The sequence below is a fragment of the Chiloscyllium plagiosum genome, unplaced genomic scaffold (genome assembly GCF_037043375.1).
Source record: "Chiloscyllium plagiosum isolate Xiang-an unplaced genomic scaffold, Cpla_swu_hap1 HiC_scaffold_6, whole genome shotgun sequence".
NCBI classification, from domain to species: Eukaryota; Metazoa; Chordata; class Chondrichthyes; order Orectolobiformes; family Hemiscylliidae; genus Chiloscyllium; species Chiloscyllium plagiosum.
In genome coordinates this window covers 117,045,359-117,067,031 of record NW_028270144.1, presented here as the reverse complement: position 1 = coordinate 117,067,031, position 21,673 = coordinate 117,045,359, and the positions used below count along the sequence as shown (strand labels likewise).

Below are 21,673 nucleotides of genomic sequence, written 5' to 3'. Positions count from 1 at the left end.
TATCATCAGCAAATTTGCTAATGTTATTATTAATACCATCTTCTATATCATTAATATATATTGTAAAAAGCTGTGGTCCCAGCACTGATCCCTGCAGTAGCCCACTGGTCATTGCCTGCCATTCCGAAATGGAGCCGTTTATCACTATTCTGCTTCCTGTCAGCCAACCAATTTTCAATCCAAGTTAGTACTTTGCCCCCAATACCATGCGCCCTAAGTTTGCTCACTAACCTCCTATGTGGGACTTTATCAAAAGCTTTCTGAAAGTCCAGGTACACTACATCTACTGGATCTCTCTCGTCCATCTTCAGAGTTATATCCTCAAAAAATTCCAGAAGATTAGTCAAGCATGATTTCCCCTTCATAAATCCATGCTGACTCTGACCTATCCTGTTACTACTACCCAGATGTGTCGTAATTTCATCCTTTATAATAGACTCCAGCATCTTTCCCACCACGGAGGTCAGACTAACTGGTCTATAATTTCCTGCTTTCTCTCTCCCACCTTTCTTAAAATGTGGTACAACATTAGTCACCCTCCAATCTGCAGGAACTGATCCCGAATCTATTGAACTCTGGAAAATAATCACCAACGCATCCATGATTTCTCGAGCCACCTCCTTCAGTACCCTGGGATATAGACCATCAGGCCCCAGGGACATATCAACCTTCAGAACTAACAGTCTCTCTAATACCAATTCCTGGCAAATATAAATTCCCTTCAGTTCAGGTCCTTCAGCCACTGTTACCTCAGGGAGATTGCTTGTGTCTTCCCCAGTGAACACAGATCTGAAGTACCAATTCAATTCTTCTGCCATTTCTTTGTTCCCCGTAATATATTCCCCTGTTTCTGTCTTCAAGGGCCCAATTTTAGTCTTAACCATTTTTTTGCCTTTCACATACCAAAAAAAGCTTTTACTATCCTCCTTTATATTTTTGGCCAGTTTACCTTTGTACCTCATTTTTTTCTCTGCGTATTTCCTTCTTAGTAATCCTCTGTTGTTCTTTAAAAGCTTCCCAGTCCTCCGTTTTCCCACTTATCTTTGCTATGTTATACTTTTTCTCTTTTAACTTTATATATTTCTTAACTTCCCTCGGGTTGCCCCTCAACTTCCAGTGCTCTAGTGAAAACAATCCTTATGGCAGATGCAGTCCAATCCAGGCAATATTTTGGTAACCTCTTTTGCACCCTCATCAATGCCTCCACATTCTTCCTGCAGTGTGGTAACCAGTCTGCACATTGAGGCACTAGTTTGGAAGGTGGTTTCCAAGAGGCTTTGACATGTTGCTGTAGTACATCGTATAGATGGTATGCAACTGCTGCCACTGTGTGCTGCTGGTTGAATGTTGAAGGTGGATGGAGTGCAGAGAAGCTCATTAAGCAGGTTATGTGTTTCTCTGGGCAGTGAAGATGGTACTGACCAACTGCTTGGTTACTGGTGAACACGGACCAGGCTGCATGGTCTGGTATCATGCATCCCTCTGGTGGTCCTGGGGGAAGAAGACATTGCTCCCCAGCTCCAACTTGTTCACCTGGACCTCCAGTTCCTTGCCCAGAGAGCAGGACACCAATCTTCCATCATCCAACTTGTTGAAATGATAAGTACAGGCCTGAGCAGGGCCACTAGGGATTACAATACTCACCTGGGTGTGCAATTGCTTTTTAAATGTGTTGTGGGCACCAGAGATGCCAGTGTATCCTGGGATACCCAATCAGTGGCGAGTTCTTTAAGTAGCGGGAGCGTTGGGCTAGCGTCAGACATGAGAAGCAACATGAGTTGTAAAGTTTGGGAGAATATGTAGAGAAATCTCAAAGCTTGACAAAATTAACCCAAAACAAAGTTAGTATACATGTACGAACAGAATCAAGAACAGCTTCTTCCCCGCTGTTATCAGACATTTGAATAGACCTCTTTAATGTTAATGTTGGTCTCTCTCTGCCCCTTCTCAGCAGCTGTAACGTTGTATGCTGTGCTGTGTCCTGTTACCCTGATGCACTTGTATTGTACAATTTGCCTGTAAAACAATAAGACAACACTTTTCACTGTACCACAGTACATGAGAAGGTAATAAATCAAATCAAAATAATAAGTAAGACTCAGCCCATAACTTATCTTCTTTGGCTCAAATCCAGACCATTCAGCATTACTCATCGCTGAATACTGACAGGCTGTCAGCTCAATCTGCAAGTGATTTCCTGAAGAGATATTCATTACTTTGAACAGGAAGCTAAATCAGCAGTTATAACCTGGGCTTGGCTTTAACAGGTTAATAAAAGTAAACAGTATCCGTTAATGCATAGAGTGGCTATAATAACAGTCATCAGAAATGGACAGTATTTTCATAGAACAGAACTCACAAGAATACAAAGGCTGAATTTTTGCCTTTCATATCTACTTATGATATAGCAATTTACAAAAACAGGTCTAGTTATTTCAAAAATTAATCGAGCAGTTAGTCAAAATACTAAAACTACATGTTGAGGTGATCAAAGTCGTTGTCTGATAAATTTAATATGTGTCAAGTTAGCAGAGCCACCACTGCAGCATCTGGGTGTTTGAAGAGAGTTCTGTGATCACTGACAAGCACGTTGGCTGCAAATGTGCTGAGCTGGAGTTTGAGGTGTAGACATTGTGGGAACTCGGGAGCGAAGGAATTATCAGAAATGCTGGGATCCAGGAGACAAGTCACATCCCTTTGGTGAGGTACAGATCACGATTGTGAGGAGAGTGTATTAGTGAGTCAGGCAGGTAAGGGGTCCCCAGTGTTTGAGGAGGTTTGGCCTCTGCCCAAATCCAACAGTTACAAGGTTTCAAGGCTGGAAGAGCAAACTCACAGTTGCACCGTGGTACAGGATGTCATTCAAGCGAGAAGTTTGGAGAGGAAATGGCAGCAATGATCTGATTAATGGGGACTGACGCACAGTTCTGCATAACTATGATGAAAAATTCTGAAGGCTGTGTTGTTTACCTGTTGCCAAGGTTGAAGACATGATCTCATGTCTGGAGGGGAATTTGGAATACAAGGACATTGGTGAGACCACACCTGTACCAGGTGACTCACCATCTGTTGAATGTTTTACGTATATAGTCCTAGGATCCCAGAAGTCGAGGATCAACCACCCTTCTCAAGAGCTATTAGGGATGATCAATAAGTGCTGCCCGTACCAGCAACACTCACATCCCACGAACAAATAAAAATAATTAAATGGATGTGATGTTCATGCATAAATTCACCGTTAAACTGGGAATAGTTATATCAATATTAATAGTATTGCAGATATAGGGAGAATGGGGGTGAATTTAAATCATGATTTCTTTTCCCTTCTTAAGCCTTTTGTTTGATTTGCTGTTTTTTTTCCTTTTTATTCCTTTCACTCACTGAGGGAGATGAAAAGGTGTTCCATACACCTTGGTTTTTGAATTCTGAACTAAAACAGCTGTAATAATTCACGAAGCCTTTCTGGAAAGAAACACCATTTATTCTTAAACACCAAAATATCATAGCATACAGAGGCCACTCCCAGCCCAGGACAGATAGTTCGGGAGACACACCCCTGAGTCTGTTTAGTTTTATTTAAAAAACTCTATCTTCTTAATTAACCTATTCAGAGATGTTAACCACACTTCTGGAGCAGGTGGGACTTGAACCCAGGGGTAAGGACGCTATCACTATGCCACAAGTGCCCCTGTTAGGAATGTAGCACTACTCTTCAAGATTTGAATTAATCTGTGGCTAATTCTAATCAATTCCTCAGCCATCGCCTTAACCTGACTGCCAAGGTGTGAATCTGCTTTATAAAGGGCTCAGGTGATGAGTTCTGGCTGGGGGCTGGCCATTGCCTGTTACCGAGGGAACTCAAAGCAACACTTTTCACTGTATCTCGGTACATGTAACAGCAATAAATCAAACTCAAAGCATCAGTGTCCTACTCAGCAAGCTCCACAGGGAGATGGATTAGTGATTCCCCATGAACCTTGCTGGATTTATCACAACAGAGAAATCCTTTAAGATGATATCAAGTATGCAGTTTATTAATAAAATAATCAAAACACATGCTTTGCTACTCCATATACACACACAAGTACACAGGTTATTGAGGAAAATAGGGCTGGTGAGGAGATAGATCATAAATTGAATTTTTTTGGTAAATTTAGAGGTATTAAAACCAATTCAAGCGAGCTACAACTTCCCAAAGGTTAGTATCCATTAATAGTTCCCAGAGTGAGCTGGGAGCAGTGGCTTCCCATCTTGCAGATGAACTATATACTTCTTTCCATTGAGCAACATGAAATAGTGATGGACAACCTGAGGCAAGTTGCTATCCCAGCTTGGAGTCCTGTTCTCCCTCTAGATGTCAAACAACACCTGACCTAGGATCCTGGAACTGTATATTTAAGCTATTCAACCAGCTTGGATTTGTATGATGAGACAAACTTAAGTTGCTGATAGCCCTTCTCCATGGGATGATTGAAAGGTCATTGAGCTACCAGTGTTGCTTTATCTGCCCCTTCAGAGTTTTCCTTGTTTAGTGCAGAAGTAAAAGCATTGCTATCCAGTTTACATGATGAACTTTGAGGTTTCCTTTGTCTTGATCCAACTAGAGGCAGACGGCTCATCTCAGGAGAAAGTGAGGACTGCAGATGCTGGAGGTCAGAGTCGAGAGTGTGGTGCTGGAAAAGCACAGCAGGTCAGGCAGCATCCAAGGAGCAGGAGAATCGACATTTCAGACATAAGCACTCTCGACTCATCTCATAGCCAATTGTATCAGTTTAAGTTGGAATCTCTATCTAACACAGAAGCTTCTGGAAATACGATCATATGATCGAACCTGCCATTCTGTGAGCCCAGGAAGGTTGTTGACTTTCAAAAGAATCAGAACCTAAATACGAAGGTGAGGGAGACAACAGTTTTCTCTTGGAATTAACAAAACTAGAAAGTGCAGGAGAAACTCAGCAGGTCTGGCAACGTCTGTGGAGAGAAATCAGAGATAAGCTTTCAGGTGGGGTGACCCCTTCAAATTAACTCTGATTTCTCTCCACAGATGCTGCCAGACCTAATGAGCTCTTCCAGCAATTTCTGCTTTGGTTCAGAACAGCAGTTCTGTAGAAGGGTCACTGGAATTGAAATTTTAACTCTATTTTCTCTCCACCAGTGCCATGAGACTGGCTGAGCTTCTCCAGAAATTTCTTTTTTTTTTTAAGATTTCTAGCATCTGCATTTCTTTATTTTGTTTTCTTTGGAATTTCTCTTCATGCCTGTCAGTCATGAATGTTTATGGTTTATTGCATTATAAGATAAATCCAATCAAAATTCTCTATGACACTGTAATGCTCAGGTATCTTCAACTTGCCTCTTCGCTCTTGTGGATATGTTGAGGCATCATCCATTAGATTCCTTTGAAGAGAAATTGCCTCACTTCTGAGATTTTAATAATAATCAAGGAAATCTAATGAGCATCGGTGTACCTTTCAAACCCACAACCACTTCTACCTCGAAGAGAAAGGGCAGCAGATATGTGGGAAAACCACCCCCTGCAAATTCCTTCAAAGCCACTCACTGCCCTGACTTGGAAATACATCATCATTCCTTCACTATCACTGGGTCAAAAACCTGGAATTCCCTCCCTAAGGGTATTGTGGGTTTACCTACAGCAGGTGGATTGCAGCCATTCAAGAAAGCAGCTCACCCCCACCATCTCAAGGGCAACTAGAGACAGGCAATAAATGCTGGCCCAGCTATTAATGCCTAAGTCCCATGAGTGAAATGAAAAGTCATTAATTTTCATGCTTCAAGATCAGCAATTTACACCCTGCAGTCATGACTGGGTTTGCTTTCAATGGCACACTATCCCGATTTGAGTATGCTCTGAATCAATGTCCACATTTGCACTTCTGCTGTTCGACGATCTTGAATTGAACTCATAAAACTGGGTACAAACAATATGTGAGTCAATGCAAAACTTCTTTCGAATAATTTTGGTATAAACTGCAGTCATATCGGAAAACCTAAACCAACGCGTTACAGAAGAACATAAGAACTAGGAGCAGGAGTAGGCCCTCTGCACCCTCGAGCCTGCTCCGCCATTCAATAAGATCGTGGCTGATCTTTTCGTGGACTCAGCTCCATCTTTCCCGCCTGCTCACCATTACCCTTAATTCCTTTATTATTCAAAAATTATCTATCTCAGTTTTAAAAACATTGACTGAAGTAGCATCCACTACTTCACTGGACAGGGAATTCCATAGATTCTCAACAATCTGGATGAAGAAGCTCCTTCTCAATTCAGTCCTAAATCTGCTCCCCCTAATTTTGAGGCTATGCCCTCTTGTCCTAATTTCACCTGCCAGTGGAAACATCCTCGCTACTTCTATCTTGTCTATTCCCTTCATAATTTTATATGTTTCTATAAGATCCCCCCTCATTCTTCTAAATTCCAATGAATGTAATCCCAGTCTACTCAGTCTCTCCTCATTAGCCAACCCCCTCAACTTCAGAATCAACCTAGTGAACCTTCTCTGCACCCCCGCCAGTGCCAGTATATCCTTTCTCAAGTAAGAAGACCAAAACCCCATACAGTACCCCATGCCTCACCAGCATCCTATACAGCTGTAACATGACCTCCCTGCTTCTAAACTCAATCCCTTTAGCAGTGAAGGACAAAATTCCATTTGACTTCCTAATTACCTGCTGTACCTGCAGACCAACCTTCTGTGAATCATGCACATGGACACCCAGGTCCCTCTTGCTGCAACTTTTTACATTCAAGTAATAGTCCTTTTTACTGTTACTCCTACCTAAATGGATGACTTCACATTTATTAACATTGCATTCCATCTGCCAGACCTCTGCCCACACATTTAAAGTATCTGTACTCCTCTGCAAAGTTTCACAGTCCCCTGCACACTTTGCTCTGCCACTTATCTTCGTATCATCTGCAAACTTTGACACACTACACACATTCTTCACATTTTTCTTATTGTGGTCTAATGCCTACTCATCATAATACATGCACCTGGCTTTCCATCAGGACTTTGCAACTTGGTTTCATTTCTTGTGAGTTTTATAGCTCAGGTTGCTAGGTTTTGGGATACAAGTGAAACTCAAAGATGCTTCAAACAGTTTTCCATTTCAGAAAAGCAAGACAGGCTGACAGAGTGTGTTGAAGATCAGGTATGAGAGGTTAGCTCTCTCTCTTAAGTGACTATAGGATCATAGAAGATTTACAATAGCAGAGACCATTTAGCCCACCTTGAACTGCAGCCTGTGTGATGCATAAAATAAAATCATAGAACCCCTAAAGTGTGGGAACCAACCCCTCCGCCCAACAAGTCCACACCCTCTCTCCGAAGACTAACCCACCCAGACGCATTCCCTACATTTACCCCTGACTTTCCCTGAACACTATGGGCAATTTATCCTGGCCAATCCACCTAATCTGCACATCTTTGGATTGTGGGAGGAAACTGGAACACCCAGAGGAAACCCACTGAGATACAGGGAGAACATGCAAACCCCACACAAGACAGTTGCCCGAGGCTGGTATCGATCCCAGGTCCCTGGTGCTGTGAGACAGCAGTGCTAACAACCGAGAGACACCATGCCGCCCAGACCCTGAGCAGTTTGGTAGAGCTGCTAAGCCATTTTGGAAGGTATTGATGGGTAAATGGCACTGCTGTGGGTTTGGAGTCATCTGTCGGCCAGGCTAGGTAAGGACTGCAAATTTCCTTCCCCAAAGGGCATTGTTGAACCACATGGGTTTTTTAAACCAAAGCCTACGCTTTACAAAAAAAAGACATTACTAAGATTAGCTATCAATTCCAGATTTCTTGATCAAATTTGAATGCAGCCACGGTGGATGTGAATATATGCTCCCCACTCCATTAGCCTGGATGGTTGAGTTATGAGTGCAGTCCAAGGCCAGCCTGACCATGTCGGTAAACTAGGTGGCTTCACATACCCAGGATGTCCTGATTGGATTCACAATCAAATTAGTTATTTTAAACAGTCACTGCATGTCATTCCTATGAACACAAACAAGATACTTGGTCAGTTAATTTGTCTTGCTGGTGCTGGTTTCAAAGGATTACATGGTGGGTGGCACGGTGGCTCAGTGGTTAACACTGCTGCCTCACAGCACCAGGGTCCTGGGTTTGATTCCCGCCTGTCTGTGTGGAGTTTGTACATTCTCCCTGTATCTGTGCGGGTTTCCTTCCACAATCCAAAGATATGCAGATCAGGTGAATTGGCCATGCTAAATGGCCCACAGTGTTAGTCAGGGGAAAATATAGGGAATGGGTTATGGTGGGTCTCTCTTCAGAGGGGCGGTGTGGACTTGTTGGGCAGCAGGGCTTGTTTCCACACTGTAGAGAATCTAATCTAATACAATGGCAAAGCAATAGGCCATTCAGCCCAAAAAGCCCTGATGATATTTATGCTCTACCTGAGTCTCCTGTTTTTTTTCTCTTTCTCCTTTCATGGGATGTGGGCATCCCTGCAAAGTCAGTATTTGTTGCCTATCCATAATTGCCCATGAACTGATTGGCTCTCCAGTCATTTCAGAAGGTGGATAAAAGTCAACCATATTCATGTGCATTTGGAGTCACATGTAGGACAGACCAGATAAGAATGGCAGATTTCCTTGCCAAAAGGGGATTATTGCACTAGATGGTTTTTTATGACCCTGAGACTGGCTTTCAATCATAACTTTTATTCATCCAATGACATTCCCATCCTCACACTCACTCATTCATTTCATCTCACTATCTCATACTCACTCATTTTGTGACACACTTACTTGCTAGTCATTCAGCTGAAATCATGTGACATCTGGGAAATGCTGTTTGAGTTCACTGTTCAAGATTATTTTCAGACCTAATTACAAACAAAGCTGATGTTCAAAGAACTGAAAACGAAAGTCTACTTTCCTATACTTTAGAACCCAAACTCTGAAATAATATAATGAACTTTTATAACACAAGAAAGTGGAAACTTTTTGTTCAAATTTCACAGTAAGATTAATTTTGTCATGATTCGGAGATGCAGATGTTGGACTGGGGTGTACAAAGTTAAAGGAAGGAGCGTCGCTCCAAAAGCTAGTGTGCTTCCAATTAAACCTGTTGGACTATAACCTGGTGTTGTGTGATTTTTAAATTAATTTTGTCGTGTTTGATAAATTGTCGAACATGACTGTACATGTTCGAAGGTGTGAAGAATACAGAACTATGTCTCTAACGTCAAAGCTCATTTTGATGAAATCAAATGGAAAACAATTTATTTGCAAACTTTGGTAGTGTTGTAGAACAGAGAGACCTAGGAGTTCAGGTACATAATTCTTTTAAATTTGCATCACAGCTAGACAGTGGCTAAGCAAGCGATTAGCACACTTGTCGTCATTGCTCAAACCTTTGAGTACAGGAGATGGGACATCATCTTGAGGTTGCACAGCTTGTTGGTGAGATCTCTTCTGGAGAACTGTGTCCAGTTCTGGTTGTCCTGTTATAGGAAGGATATTATTAAACTGGAGAGGGTTCAGAGAAGATTTACCAGCATGTTGCTGGGAATGGAGGGTTTGAGATATAAAAGTAGACTGGAAAGATAGGTTTTCTTTTCACAGAAATGTAAGGGTGGCCTTAATGAAGGTTATAAACTTAATGAGGGGCATAGGTAAAGTGAAGGACAAGGCCTTTTTCTGAGGTTGGCGGAGTTCAAAACAAGGGGGCATATTTTTAAGGTGAGAGGAGAAAGATTTAAAAAGGACTTGAGGGGCACCTCTTTTACGCAGAATGTGTGTAATGAATTGCCAGGGAAACAGGTGGGTGCAGGTATTGTTACAATGTTTCAAAGAAATTTGGAGAAGTCCATGAGTAGGGGAAGGTTTGGAGGAATAATGGGCCGAGCACAAGCAGGTGGGACTAGTTTACTTTGGGAACATGGTTGAAATGGACTGGTTGGACTGAAGGGTCTGTTTCCATGCTGTATGACTGTAAGACTCTATTGCTATATTTCTGCCCTTTTCACATTTGTCTATTAACTTAACCATCTATTTCCTTCTCCCTCAAATATTTAGCTAGTTTTCCTTTCAATACAGTTCACTCCAGTGAGAATAGAACGTGTCAGAGTAACTCAGCAGGTCTAGCAGCATGCATGGGAAGAGAAAGAGAATTTATCCCTTAAGTCTTCCAAAGAAATGTTGTATTTGACTCAAAACATTGTTCCTGCAGTTCCCTCCATAGATGCTTCCAGACACGTTAACTTTTTCCAACACTTCCTGTTTTTGTTTCACCCAGAGTATTTTGCTTTTGTTTTACAGTTCTCTCCAACAACTCTCTTTGATTTCCATATTTTCACTACTCTTTGAGTATAGTGTTTCTCATAAATTTCCTGTTCAGTTTCTAAGTGACTATTTTAAATTGGTGGCCTCCAGCTGTGCTCTTTCTCAGATGAAGCAAAATTCTGTCCACTCTATCAAAATTCTACAGACTTTTTAGAAGCTTTTCTTCAGACATCCCTATATTTCAAGAGGAAAAGAGACCAGTCTGTTAATCCTTGCCTGATATGTAAAGTCAGGTGTTTCTGCTGTAATCATGATAAATCTTTTCTGCACCCTCCCTAGGGCCTATACATCCAATTTTGTGATAGATGCCAAGATTTACATGCAATACTTTCAGTGTGGTCTGATATAGGTTTACTGTAAGTTTCCTACTTTTCAATTCCTCACATAATACATGCCTTCATGGTTTCTAAGACTCATTGTGTGGAAGGATCATAAGGGAGCCTCAAAATGTTGCTTGCACATGAGTCTAGAGATGTTTATTTGAACATGTGGCTAAGTCTGGATGGCCTATACATTAAATTGATGAGAATAACTTTTGGCCACACTGCTATGCACTGTGGGTAATGATAATTTGAATGGTTTGAAAGATCAATGCAAAAGCTGCACAAGCAATGATCTACCTCTTGACACTGTACTACACATCAATATTTTCAGCATCTGCCCGCAATCTTGCTTGAATGTTATCAAAAAATGAATCAACCTTTCAAGGTGTTAATCTCCTCAAACAGGGCAGAGCTAGTGTTAGAATTGTGGTTACAGTTGTAACTGCTCAATAAGAAATTTATAGTAATTATCATACCTCAATTTAACACCTGACTTTACATGGAAAGGATTAACAGACTGGTCTCTTTTTCTCTTGAAATATAGGGATAGCTGATGAGAAGTCTCTGGAAAACTGTAGAATTTTGCTTCATCTGAGAAAGAGCATAGCTGGAGGCCACTAATTTAAAATAGTCACTTAGAAACTGAACAGGAAATTTATAAGAAACACTATACTCAAAGAGTAGTGAAAATATGGAAATCAAAGAGAGTTGTTGGAGAGAACTGTAAAACAAAAGCAATTTAGTCTGGGTGAAACAAAAACAGAAAGTGTTGGAAAAAGTCAGCAACCCTGGAAGCATCTATGGAGGGAACTGCAGGAACAATGTTTTGAGTCAAATACAACATTTCTTTGGAAGACTTAAGGGGCAAATTCTCTTTCTCTTCCCACACATGATGCCAACCTACTGAGTTACTCTGTCACATTCTATTCTTTTCAAACCTGTCCATGTCAGATTCTTGCTTCACATGCACCAGCAACAAGATCGTATAGTATTCAGCTGACGACTGGTACCTGATGGCTGATGGCTGGATATAGCATCAAAGGAAGATTTCCGTTCTTGTCAGCAAGCATAGTTTTTTGTATAAATGTTTGAAACAATATCCAGTGGTGAGCTGCACTTGTTGCTAACGTCACTGTTACAAATAATTACTGATAGTTTAATGTAATTTTTCAAACCTGTGTATTTTCATACAGCAATTCATTGATAAAACACACCTTTATGCAGAGCTAATGTTAATAAATGTGGAGTGTGAACTTTGGCACGATAGTACACCCAGCAAATCACAACGCAAACTGGAGGAACAACATAGTTAAGCTTTTGTGTTGAAAGATGTTATAAATTTCATGAGGAAATGTAACTAAGACAATTTTATTAATATTTGTGTAACATTTTGGGGTTCGTTTTAATTAGAAGTGCTAAGCTAATTACAGTCATAGATATTCTGAATCAACCTGTACAGATGTTTGATGAGACTCAAGGAGTGGCACAATGGCTCAGTGGCTAGCACTGTTGCCTTACAGTGCCAGGGACCAGAGTTCGGTTCTGGTCTTAGGTGCCTGTCTGTGTGATGTTGGTACAATCTCCCCGTGTCTGTCTGGTTGCCTTCCATGGTCAAAAGATACCTAGGTTTGTTGAATTGGTCATATTAAATTCCCCATAGTGCCCAAGAAATAGCAGGCTAAGGTGGATCTGCCTTTGGAAATGCAAGGTGATGGGTGGGATGCTCTTCAGAGGGTTGGTGTGGACTCAATGGACCAAATGCCCTGCTTCTATACTGTAGGGATGTTATCAATTCTTCAGGCTAGGTGCTTTACAAGCTTCTGGACTCAATACTAAGATTGGGAACTCACTTCCATTTCATACCTTTCTTTCATTGTATTCACTGTCATCATGGCCTGTCTCCCCTCCCCCCATTCCACTGGCTGTTCTTTCCGGTCTAGGAGTTAGACACATTATTGTTCTGCCACTCTCATATTCCAATAACTTAATCAGTGCTATCAACATCCTTTTCTCCCCAGCTCTCCAATCCTCATACTATAGAATAAATCCTGCCCCTTCCAAATTTCACGTCAGCTCTGATGAAGAGTCATCTAGACTTAGCTTGCTCTCTCTGTGTGGAAGCTGCCTGAATCACTGCAATTTCCAGCATTTTTTGTTTTCTGTACAGATTCCAGCATCTGCAGTAATTTGCTCCAACATATTTTTTTCAATGCGGTTTACTCATAATGTTGTTAATTTATCAAACCATTGGTAAAATAATTCATTCTGTTGAGCCATTGAAAAGATCAAAAGTCCCAGAAAAATATTTGTCCTGTTGAAAGCCAGCCTTTTAACTTTTCAATAATACCACATTGTCTATCACAATGCAATTTGAATATATTTGCCGCCATTATTTTGTCTGGAAAGTCTGAAATTATTCTAAATATTCACATTGCCCCCTATCTTCATGGAAACTGAGAGGAAAGCAGTTAAAATTGCAAGGGCTTTACCCATCAACTACCCATAAACTTCCCACAATCTTCCATTTTAATTTCTATTTTTACTATTTGCTCCTGGGATCTGGGTGTCACTGGTAAAGCCAGCATTAATTGCCTGTCCCTAATTGCTATTGAACTGAGCCATTTTATAGGGCAGTTAAGAGTCAACCACATTGCTGTGGATCCAGAATCAAATTTACAACAGAATAGAAAAGTACAGTATAGTTCTTTCGTTTAAAGGACATTAGCATAACAGATGAGTTTTTATGATAATTAACAATGGCTACTGTTAGGCCACCTTTTAATTCAAGATTGTTTATAATTAATTCAAGTTTCGTTAGTCTGTCATGGTGGGATTCAAACCTGCAACCCCCCCCCAGAACATTTAGTCGAGGATTCTGGGTTACTTGACATTGCCAATACAGCACCACCTTCTGCTGTCTGACAGGCTTGCTTTTCAGGTGCTAACCACTTTTTGCATAATGAAAGCTTTCTTATTATAAACCTTTGATTCCGTTGCCAAATTTTCCTCCAAATCATTCAGTTGCTGCCAACAATGTCTGTTGGTTTCCTTCACCTTAACCCTTCACGATTTTCAACTGCTTTAAGAAACCTGGTAACCTTGACAGTAATTCCGAATGTGACTGTAATCCCTCATCCACAGGAACCTTTCTTTTACCAAAACAGAAATTGCTGGAAAAGCTCAGCAGGTCTGGTAGCATCTGTGGAGAGAAATCATAGCTAATAATTCGGGCTGAGTGACACTTCTTCAGAACCCAGTCATGTACCATCGCTTGTAAATATTACGCCAAAAATGAATAATTTTTTCTTTCTCTATTTGCTGTTACAGGATTCGGGGTCTTACCCCTCACCTTTCAGAGGTCCTGCTGAACAATGAACAGTTCAATAGAAGACTCCACAATACAGATGCTCAACAACACTGTGATGCATTACACCTTGCCAATGATCTATCTGGGCATTTTTCTTATCAGCACTCCCCTGAACGCCATCGCCCTTTGGCTCCTCTGCTGCCGCATGTGGCCCAAGACTCCCACCATGATCTTTTCCATCAATCTGGCCATCACTGATCTCCTGTACAGCTTGACGTTGCCCTTTCAGATCATCTACCATTGGAACCGGAACAACTGGCAGGCGGGGGGGCCACTCTGCCGGCTAGTGACTGTTCTCTTCTACGGCAACTCGCACTGCTCCATCCTGACGGTCATGTGGATAAGTGTGGAGCGTTACCTCGGCATTGTGCACCCCTTACACACCTCTCACCTTCGCACGGTTAAAACTGCCATCCTGCTCTGCTTATTGAGCTGGCTGTTTGTCCTCATGGTCCACTTGCCCTTGATGTACAACGAGCTGACCTATGATGTGCCCGATCTGAAAATCATCACCTGCTTCGATATTATTCCCCGCGATATGTTTCCCGCTGTTTATTATTTTTACCTGTACTACTCGGCACAGATATTTCTATTTTTCCTTGTTCCCTTTGTTGTCATGACGTTTTGCTACTCCAGGATTATAAGGACCCTGCTGAAGGCACCGGTGGCTCAGATTAGAGAGTCGAGGAAGCAGATTGTGTATCTAACGATCGTGGTGATGCTTGCTTTCGCCATCTGCTACCTCCCCACTCAGATAATAATGATTGTGCATTTTGTCCGCTCCCACCTGAAGAGACCCATCTACATCCTGTATAAGTTCTCCCTGACTCTGAACAGCTTAAATGGCTGCTTCGATCCCTTGTTGTACTACTTCGCCTCGAAGGAGTTTAGACGGAAGGTCCAGAAGATTCTGCCTTGCATTCCCGTGGACGATAGTGACAGGACGTCGAGTAACATCGCTCTACCTCTAGCTGCTCAGGGTAGTCAGTAAATGGATGCTCCTCAGGACTTCAGTTTGAGCCAGCAAAGACACACTCTACTGTGACCAGAAGCATATGCGCCCCTCAGACAGTCGACAAGAGTCTGGAAGGAGAGCAACTACTATCAGTTGAGCTACACTAAAAGGGCAATGCTTGAATACACGGCATTATGAAATGTAAATGGAACCAGACAGAATGTGTGTCTTGTGATGTGGAAACATAGGCAGATGTTCCTCAGGCAAATATCAAGAGATGTTATCCATCCAGCTTTACTCTTCTTACCAGCAGAAGGATATATTTGGCAGATGTAGAGAGAGAGAGAGAGACAGAGAAAGCAGGAAAGGTTCATCAGACTAATCTTTGCATGCTGGGATTATCTCTTGTTGTAGGAATGAGGAGACTAGACCTGTATTCTCTAGGATTTAGAAGATGAGAGGTGATTTCATTGAAGTGCAGGAAATCATTTGAAGACTTGACAGCAGATGCAAAGTCTAGAATCAAAAGACACATTCTGGGAATGAGAGATTAAACAGTTAGGACTGAATGGAGGAGGAGTTTATTCAGAGGCAGGTGAAGATTAGAAATTCTCTAATCCTCCAGAGGGTCTTGGAGGCTCAGACATCAAGTGCATTCAAGAAAGAGATCGATATCCTCCGAGATGTTAAAGATATCAGCGGTAAAATGGCATTGAGGTAAAAGATCAGTCATAATCTACTTGAATGTCAGAGCAGGCTTGGCGGGGGGTGGGGGTGGGGGGGGGGGGGGGGGGGTTGCTGAATGGCCAATTTTTGCTCCTATTTCTTATGTTCTGAAGAAAAAAAGTACCTCTTGGCCCATCTCATCTGGTTGTATAAACCTGCTGAAGAGAGAAAATCCATGATCTGCTGCACATTTTTCAACTCCGAAAGCTTTATGTTCCACTAAAATAAAGCTAAAATATTGACATTATTTCACCTGCAAACTCGCATTCCTATGTATTTATTTATTTAATGGCTTTGTTTACAATATGCTTTATGGTCTAAAATCTCTACCCACAAGATAAAAGCTGGCTAACATTGGAAAGGAAAAGTGATGGATAGTTACAATAGAAAATTTAGATGAGGAAGGTTGGCTCAAATGGAGCAGAAGTACTAGCATGGTATTGTTAGGCCAAATGGCCTGTTCCTGTGCTGTCTTATCAAAGTGGTGCAAAGAATTGGTAGCATCTACAATCAGCAGATAACTGATCACAATGGGCAGCCCCAGTGTGGTGAGGGAATAAATTGGTCCTGCTGTCTTCATTAATCTGCTTGAACTGCACTCCACTATTTCAGCAACTTTATCTTAATTTGCGGGCATGTGGTTATAGGAGAGAAAAAACTGGCATCACTGTAATGTTCGTCAGAGTGTGGTAGTGGGTCAGACAGTGGTCAGGTCATCCTGTATAAGGTAGTGTGCAAGGTCCAACCATCTTCATCAATGACCTTTGCTCCCTAATATGTGGGAATATTTCCGATGACTGCGCAATGCTACGTGACTCCTTAAATACTGAAGCAATCAATGTTCAAATGCTGCAAGATCACACAAAATTCAGCCTAAAATCATATTCGCACTGCTCAAGAATCATAGCAATGACCATTTCCAACAGAAGAGAATCTGACCACTGCCCCTTGACATTCAATGGAATCTCTATATCTGAATACCCCACTATCAACATCCTGGATGTTAGGATTAATAAGAACTTGAATTGGATCAGCTGTATAAATTCTGTGGCTACATAAACAAGTCAAAGTTTGGGAATTCTGTGATGAATAACTCTCCCCTTGACTCCCTGGTCATCAACTACAAGGCACAAGTCAGGAGTGTGATGAAATATTGTCCACTTACCTGGATGAGTGCAGCTCCAACAATATTCAAGAAATTTGACACCATCCAGGACAAAGTAGCCAGTTTGATAGATATCCCATCACAACTTCTAGTATTTACTGCCTCTACCACCGATGCGGACTGGCAGCAGTTTGTGTCATGGTCTATCCAGGGAGCTGTATTTTTTGTTTGTAAGTAGAAAGAGTTTGCAATCCCTTGCATTTACTAAACAATTAACATCTAAAGATTCTAGCCTTTTTTCTACGCAAAGATAGAATAGCAAAACAATTTACAACATTTCCAGAATTTATAATCTAACTTCCAGAATTAACATGAGGTAAATATGGTTAACAGACAGACCCTGCTGGAACACACCTCGGATTGTGTCACACAATACATGTGGTTGAGACAAGTCGCACAGATTTCTCAGCAACTCCTCCCTAAACATTAGGGAGCTGGTGTGACACCAATCTGATTCAAATGCTGAATCATTTAGAAGGGATTCCAGCACTTCACTCTCAAAAATGTGGCCTCAGCACTCCCTCAATTGCTGCCCGGCCATGGGCTGCCTCAATAGCTGCTCTCGCCCTGGTGTTTCAATCATTGCCCAATATTGTTATTCACTTAACTCTTGAGGCTGGTCTACCCATGGGCACAATTCACAATTTCACAGGCAGCTAGCTTTACTATGCTGACACTGCTGCAGGTCTCTCTAGCCTGTAATATTAGTCAGATGCACCAAGCAAATACTGCTTGTGGGCTTCCTTTAGCCCAATGCTTAATTCCCCTGATTTCTTCTGTACCCAACTGCTATGGATGGTTCTCATGGATTTTCTGAGTTTGAATCTCAAATCAAAGCTAGATCTAATGGCTCTCGGGGATGTTCCTAGGCCTTCAATGCCCAGATAATGTTGTAGCATCATCTTTTCAGTTTGGAGCCACTTCCCCTTCTTCAGTGTGCCTGAATGATCAGCAGCCTGAATGTAGGACCCCAATTGTAGTAACCCTCTTGTTTCAATTGTTTGCAACCAACTCACAAAAATTGACTGTTCAGTGACCTTTGAACATTTATGCGTGACCTATTAAAAACCTCATAACAAGCCCAGCCCTTGTTCTTATACAAGGTTAAATGGAATAGTCAATGGACATGTCTTGTTTCTTGAATGCAACAATCTTGACAGGCTGCCAGCTCAGACACACAAATAGATACCAACTAAAAGGATGGATTTTATCACACATGACACTTGGCTTTATCGCTGCTTCTGAATGGCTGGGTTAAAATGTGAGAAACATTAAATAGGGAGATGTATCTGGGGATCAGGAGGTCTTCTCCCACATTTATCTCCAATTTTATACCTCTGCATCATTACAGGTGATAGCATGATGGCAAATGTATTTAGACTGACACAGATTTTGATAATCTAGATTGACTTCAGTATGCAGTGGGTGTGCCATTCTTAGAGGTGATTGTTTTTCAGATCATGCATTGAAATCAGGCCCCATCTTTGTTTCTCATGGAAGGGTTGACTTCAATGGCTAGACCATTATTTATCACCGATTCAAGTGCCCATTAAAGATCACATCTTTGAATAAAGAGTAGACCATTTGTCTTGGAATCCCTGAAGGAGCTTTATTCCTCACCCAGCACCCCATCCATCTGACTGTGAGACAGTGCTGTGCGCAAATTGATGGCAATATCGCTGACAAAACTGCGGTGACTCATTTCAGACGGTCTTTGCTATTTGTGATGTTCTTAAGAAACTCCATTAAAAAAGCTCTTTTCACCTCTTGCTCTGCAAATGGTTCAAGTAGGGCAGGAGAAAACGTCAGCGGAGGTTTACAGAGAGGGATTGGTTTTGGTGTCTATTGGAAGGTAAATAGTCAGGTGTCAGGTTACTTATCGATGGTGTTACTTTGCAAATAAAACAAATACTTGAAGATTAGCACATGGTGACCAATGTGATGTTAATAATAAATACTCTGCTCATTTGCTAATTGTATCCATGTGCCAATGATGTCAATAAACTGCTTTGGAGCCTACTGCTGTGTCTTTTAGTGCAGTCTGTTCTGATAGAATGCAATGGTTCCCTTCCCGTGCGGTCCCATGTTATCAGAAAATTGTATAATAGCAGCACCATTTAAACCAAAGCGACGAGAATCACATTATAGCCAATACAGGTAAGGAAAGTTCGTGTTCTACAAATAATGATCTAAATTCTTCAGTTGAGTTATAGCCAATTAACATTGAAAAAACACGCATTATAGCAGAACCGAGAATCTTCATGGGAATCCAAGAGTGGTATTAAATATAATAGAAAACAACTTGGAACCAGCACTATGACCTATTTTCAAAACTCTCCAAGTTAGTAAGGAATAGCCAGAGTGACTGTTTTCCAACTTTCATTGCAATCCAGACCAGATAGAAATTCCAGCTATCTTTAGAGGAGGAGAGCCCTGCATTGAATGGATTGAGGCTGTTCACTCAATTGTAACCTGAGGTGGGGTTGTGGGGTTTTAAGGAGTGCTTGGACAGGCAGTCGAAGCCATTGGAGTTTAGAGCAGTGAGAGGTGATCTTGTTGAAACAGGAAAGATCCTGGGCGACCTTGACAGAGCAGATGCTAAAAGGAGGCTTACTCTTGTAGGGGAACTATCCAGACACAGTTTACAAAGGAGTCTCTTATTTAAGATGGAGAGGAAAGAATTTCTTTCTCTCTTCAAGGGTCTTCGTCAGAGAGCTAAAGAGCTCGAGTCATTGAATATTTTTATGGCATGGAGCATCAGGGGGAATGTGAGGGAATTGCGACAGGCAGTGAGTGTCACTGAGAGGAATGGGTGGGTGAGGGCATGGTGACAGGCAGTGACTATCACTGAGAGGAGTGGGTGGGTGAAGAGACTGTGACAGGCAGTGAGTGTCACTGAGAGGTTGTGGGCAAGGTGAGGGCACTGTGACAGGCAGTGTCACTGAGAGGAGTGGGTGGGTGAAGAGACTGTGACAGGCAGTGAGTGTCACTGAGAGGTGTGGGTGGGTGAGGGCATGGTGACAGGCAGTGACTATCACTGAGAGGAGTGGGCAAGGTGAGGGCACTGTAACAGGCAGTGAGTGTCACTGAGAGGAGTGGGTGGGTGAGGGCATGGTGACTATCACTGAGAGGAGTGGGTGTGTGAAGAGACTGTGACAGGCAGTGAGTGTCACTGAGAGGAGTGGGTGGGCGAAGAGACTGTGACAGGCAGTGAGTGTCACTGAGAGGAGTGGGCGAGGTGAGGGCGCTGTGACAGGCAGTGAGTGTCACTGAGAGGAGTGGGTGGGTGAGGGCACTGTGACAGGCAGTGGGTGTCACTGAGAGGAGTGGGTGGGTGAGGGCACTGTGACAGGCAGTGAGTGTCACTAAGAGGAGTGGGTGGGTGAGGGTACTGTGACAGGCAGTGAGTGTCACTGAGAGGAGTGGGCGAGGTGAGGGCACTGTGACAGGCAGTGAGTGTCACTAAGAGGAGTGGGTGGGTGAGGGCACTGTGACAGGCAGGGAGTGTCACTGAGAGGAGTGGGTGGGTGAGGGCACGGTGACAGGCAGTGAGTGTCACTGAGAGGAGTGGGCGAGGTGAGGGCACTGTGACAGGCAGTGGGTGTCACTGAGAGGAGTGGGTGGGTGAGGGTACTGTGACAGGCAGTGAGTGTCACTGAGAGGAGTGGGCGAGGTGAGGGCACTGTGACAGGCAGTGGGTGTCACTGAGAGGAGTGGGTGGGTGAGGGTACTGTGACAGGCAGTGAGTGTCACTAAGAGGAGTGGGTGGGTGAGGGCACTGTGACAGGCAGGGAGTGTCACTGAGAGGAGTGGGTGGGTGAGGGCACGGTGACAGGCAGTGGGTGTCACTGAGAGGAGTGGGTGGGTGAGGGTACTGTGACAGGCAGTGGGTGTCACTGAGAGGAGTGGGTGGGTGAGGGCACGGTGACAGGCAGTGGGTGTCACTGAGAGGAGTGGGTGGGTGAGGGTACTGTGACAGGCAGTGGGTGTCACTGAGAGGAGTGGGTGGGTGAGGGCGATGTGACAGGCAGTGAGTGTCACTGAGAGGAGTGGGTGGGTGAGGGCACGGTGACAGGCAGTGGGTGTCACTGAGAGGAGTGGGTGGGTGAGGGCACGGTGACAGGCAGTGGGTGTCACTGAGAGGAGTGGGTGGGTGAGGGCACGGTGACAGGCAGTGAGTGTCACTGAGAGGAGTGGGTGGGTGAGGGTACTGTGACAGGCAATGGGTGTCACTGAGAGGAGTGGGTGGGTGAGGGCACTGTGACAGGCAGTGAGTGTCACTGAGAGGAGTGGGTGGGTGAGGGCACGGTGACAGGCAGTGGGTGTCACTGAGAGGAGTGGGTGGGTGAGGGCACGGTGACAGGCAGTGAGTGTCACTGAGAGGAGTGGGTGGGTGAGGGTACTGTGACAGGCAATGGGTGTCACTGAGAGGAGTGGGTGGGTGAGGGTACTGTGACAGGCAGTGGGTGTCACTGAGAGGAGTGGGTGGGTGAGGGCACGGTGACAGGCAGTGGGTGTCACTGAGAGGAGTGGGTGGGTGAGGGTACTGTGACAGGTAGTGAGTGTCACTGAAAGGAGTGGGCGAGGTGAGGGCACGGTGACAGGCAGTGGGTGTCACTGAGAGGAGTGGGTGGGTGAGGGCATGATGACAGGTAGTGTCACTAAGAGGAGTGGGTGGGTGGGTGAGGGCACTGTGACAGTGAGTGTCACTGAGAGGAGTGGGTGCTGTACATTAAAAAGAGTTAAGATGCTGAACTTTCCAATTCTGACATCCATCAGTGGGTAAAAAAATTACCCGATC

At 43.2% G+C, this 21,673-nt stretch overlaps 1 protein-coding gene across 2 annotated transcripts in view; it reads left to right on the top strand.

The window, feature by feature from the left end:
• Positions 1 to 15,749, top strand: part of LOC122550917 (P2Y purinoceptor 8-like) — a 47,371-nt gene extending 31,622 nt beyond the window's left edge. For both annotated transcript variants that reach the window (XM_043692361.2, XM_043692363.2), the window contains one exon: positions 13,987 to 15,749. In XM_043692361.2, coding sequence (XP_043548296.1) covers positions 14,031 to 15,017 — 987 coding nt within the window. In that variant the 5' untranslated portion in view covers positions 13,987 to 14,030 and the 3' untranslated portion in view covers positions 15,018 to 15,749. The remainder of the gene's footprint in view (positions 1 to 13,986) is intronic.
• Positions 15,750 to 21,673: the final 5,924 nt, after the last annotated feature.